General features: G+C 49.0%; 1 protein-coding gene across 4 annotated transcripts in view; it reads left to right on the plus strand.

The window, feature by feature from the left end:
• Positions 1 to 6: 6 nt before the first annotated feature.
• Positions 7 to 461, plus strand: part of LYRM9 (LYR motif containing 9) — a 31,283-nt gene continuing 30,828 nt past the window's right edge. For 3 of the 4 annotated variants that reach the window (XM_017730914.1, XM_017730913.1, XM_017730912.1), the window contains exon 1: positions 7 to 144. In XM_017730914.1, the coding sequence (XP_017586403.1) occupies positions 34 to 144 (111 nt within the window). In that variant the 5' untranslated portion in view covers positions 7 to 33. The remainder of the gene's footprint in view (positions 145 to 461) is intronic. The other variant, XM_008631072.2, reaches the window with a different exon arrangement.

A 461-nucleotide genomic window follows, 5' to 3' on the forward strand; every position in this document is an offset into this window, starting at 1 on the left:
CTCCCCTTGGCAGGAAAGGGAAATAAACCGCTAATGAGAGGGTTCAGATGCTCCCAGCAGCACGACCGTGGCCCATTGCCCGAGGCAGTCTCTGCGAGGCTCTCTGCAGCGTGCTCAGAACACGCTCAGGGGGCCCAGTGCGAGGTACGTGTTAACCAGGACCGAAATACTCTTTGGTTGTTGTTTTAGTTCCCTCACGCCATGAATCTGCATGCTTGGGGACTGCAGTGTCTTTGGGTAAGCCATCAATGTTCCCTAAAACACAGGAATAGGTAAAAACTTAACAGTTTTAGCACTTTCCATTTTCTCATGTGCATATCAATCATATCAGTTTAATAGTTTTACCTCAGAAAAACTCTCTCAGGTTTCTGGAGCCTTTCCCATGGCGGTAAATTACCTGTGATGGTGATAAAGAGGTTCCTTCAGGTAACAGAACTGGGTGGGCCGGTCCAGAGCCAGTC

The sequence above is a fragment of the Corvus brachyrhynchos genome, unplaced genomic scaffold (assembly GCF_000691975.1).
Source record: "Corvus brachyrhynchos isolate BGI_N302 unplaced genomic scaffold, ASM69197v1 scaffold283, whole genome shotgun sequence".
Taxonomy (NCBI): Eukaryota; Metazoa; Chordata; class Aves; order Passeriformes; family Corvidae; genus Corvus; species Corvus brachyrhynchos.